Here is a 2,466-nt window from a genome sequence, read left to right as displayed (position 1 = left end):
CAGTGTGCTTTGGGTCATTGTCCTGCTGCATGATAAACTTCCTTCCGATTAGTTTCAATGCATTTCTCCATAAATTAGCAGACGAAATGTTTCTGTCCACTTCTGACTTCATTCTGCTGCCGCCATCATCAGTTACATTATCAATAAATATTAATGAGCCTGTTCCAGAAGCAGCCATGCACGCCCAAGCCATGACATTACCTCCCCCATGCTTCACAGATGAGCTTGTATGCTTCGGATCATAAGCAGTTCCTTTCTTTCTCCGCGCTTTGGCTTTTCCATCACTGTGGTAGAGATTAATCTTGGTCTCATCAGTCCATAAGATTTTGTTCCAGACTTTTGCAGCTCATCTCTGTACTTCTTAGCAAATTTTAATCTGGCCTTCCGATTCTTCCTGCTGATGAGTGGTTTACATCTTGTGGTGTGGCCTCTATATTTCTGCTCTCTGAGGCTTCTTCGAACAGCGGATTGTGATACCTTCACCCCTGCACTATGGAGGTCGTTGGTGATGTCACTTACTGATGTTTTGGGGGTTTTCTTCACAGCTCTCACGACATTTCTGTCATCAACTACTGTTGTTTTCCTTGGTCGACGTCTGTTGCTCAGTGCACCAGTAGTTTCTTTTTCAGGACATTCCAAATTGTTGTGCTTGCTTTGCCCAATGACTCTGGTCGATTTTCCCACTTGAAAAATGGGTGGGTTCAAACAAAGGGTGATATGTCCTGAGTTGTTTAACACATCTAGATGTGAATACCAGGAAATGAGAGCTGAAATTCTGAACTCTTGTCTCATACTCATCTTTTGATCTTAAACCCAAATGTCTTCAGTGAACAACAAAAGCAAAGGACTTTTCCTTACCGTTCCAATACTTTTGATGACAATGATTGAAAATGCACAAGGCTGCACTTCAATATGTCATATCAATGTCAACAGTATAAATTTATACATTGCAAGAGATTGGACAGGGTACAGTTACGTTTTTACTGTTTGTACTGTAATTTGCTGACAGACCATGTCATTGTGATGCAAAAAAGAAAGGACTGTTTTACAGCACTGTATAGCACAACGGAAGAAATTACAAAATTAGAAATGCAAGCATGTGAAACACTCCAGGCTGATGTTCCTGTCTGTCAGGTCACAGATTCTTATCCATATAACAATGGATATCTTCATCAATAATAAAGTAAGGAGACATTTGCAAAAAAAAGTCTAATAGATATGTATAGGAAATACGCTTTCTCTCTCGACTTATGCAATGAAGTTATGCTTAGATGTTTTGGGGGGTAAAAGTATAATTCATTGTGATCAGCATGACATAGCCAATTGATAATGTAGAAAATAGCAGACAATAGTACTTAATCATTTGCTTCAATGTGTCAAAGCATTTGAAGTATGTTCAAAACAATGAGAAATTGCTTTTATGATGTGCACAAGTGACGAGATGATGTGGAGGTTGAACAAGTGGTTTTGAGAATTTCAATTCTGATCTGAGAAATGTACTAAAGCGAGCGAGAAAAACTGTAATGTAGAAATCTGAGTTTGACAAAGGAATCTTAACTCAAGGTACATTTAGCTTCAGATATAGATTTATCTGAAGCTTTCAACCATTTCATCAGTCAGTCAAACAATAGAGAATTACCTCAGCAAGCTATTCTTAGGATGTAAACAAGTTGGAGTGGATACTTCAAATGTGCTTAAGATATTAATGCATGCTTTTATCAACAACACTATTTCATACGTATAGCTTTCATCTCCCAGCAGTTTGCTTTTCATACATCCGGCATCTCTGATTACTTCTTCAAATTTAGAATGAATTTTATTGAGAGGCCATTGTGTTGAATCACTGTATCTTTGTAACTTTGAAAAGGGTTACACAAAAGATTTTTTACAATAATTAACATTATCTCATTCTGTGTATGTGGCTCTAGGATGACCCTTGTTTCTTGCTGCACTTTGACAAGGTGCGTACAGTGACAGCCATCAGCTGCTCAGCCAAATACTCTATCGTGCGCGCCATGGTGGCTCTCAGCGACCAGCACTGTCAGAGGCCACTGAACCTGCTGAACTTTGACTGGGCCTACATCAAGCCTACCGCCTTTTACTCTAATAGAGGAGACTGTGTTGTTCTATCACAGATATGCTTCTATGCATTCAATTTGGTGTGTCTGTCCATGTGTCCCGTGCCCCTGGATGCTTAATGGGATGACACAATGATTGTGTGTCAATAAAGGCATGTGGCAGCTTTACTATATATTGTGTATTGGCATGGAGTGAATGTAGACTTGTGGCTTCCATTACAACACCACACCAACTATGATGAGTTATCCACTATGAAATGTCTTTTTGCATTAATACTCTAAAACGTATCAAGTAGCATTGTATATTATACTTGTGATCTTTAAATTACTTTTAAGTAGCCTATTCTGTGTGCTACTGTAAAAATGTGAATTTCTAATGGAGAACAAA

At 38.7% G+C, this 2,466-nt stretch overlaps 1 protein-coding gene across 4 annotated transcripts in view; it reads left to right on the top strand.

Annotated features, from left to right (window-relative positions):
* The window catches only part of exoc1l (exocyst complex component 1 like), a 23,539-nt gene extending 21,073 nt beyond the window's left edge, over positions 1–2,466 (top strand). For all 4 annotated transcript variants that reach the window (XM_046046966.1, XM_046046965.1, XM_046046964.1 and 1 more), the window contains one exon: positions 1,929–2,466. In XM_046046966.1, coding sequence (XP_045902922.1) covers positions 1,929–2,198 — 270 coding nt within the window. In that variant the 3' untranslated portion in view covers positions 2,199–2,466. The remainder of the gene's footprint in view (positions 1–1,928) is intronic.

The sequence above is a fragment of the Micropterus dolomieu genome, linkage group LG04 (assembly GCF_021292245.1).
Source record: "Micropterus dolomieu isolate WLL.071019.BEF.003 ecotype Adirondacks linkage group LG04, ASM2129224v1, whole genome shotgun sequence".
Classification (NCBI taxonomy): domain Eukaryota; kingdom Metazoa; phylum Chordata; class Actinopteri; order Centrarchiformes; family Centrarchidae; genus Micropterus; species Micropterus dolomieu.
The sequence above is the reverse complement of the archived record's forward strand: the minus strand, read 5'-3'. Positions and strand labels throughout refer to the sequence as shown.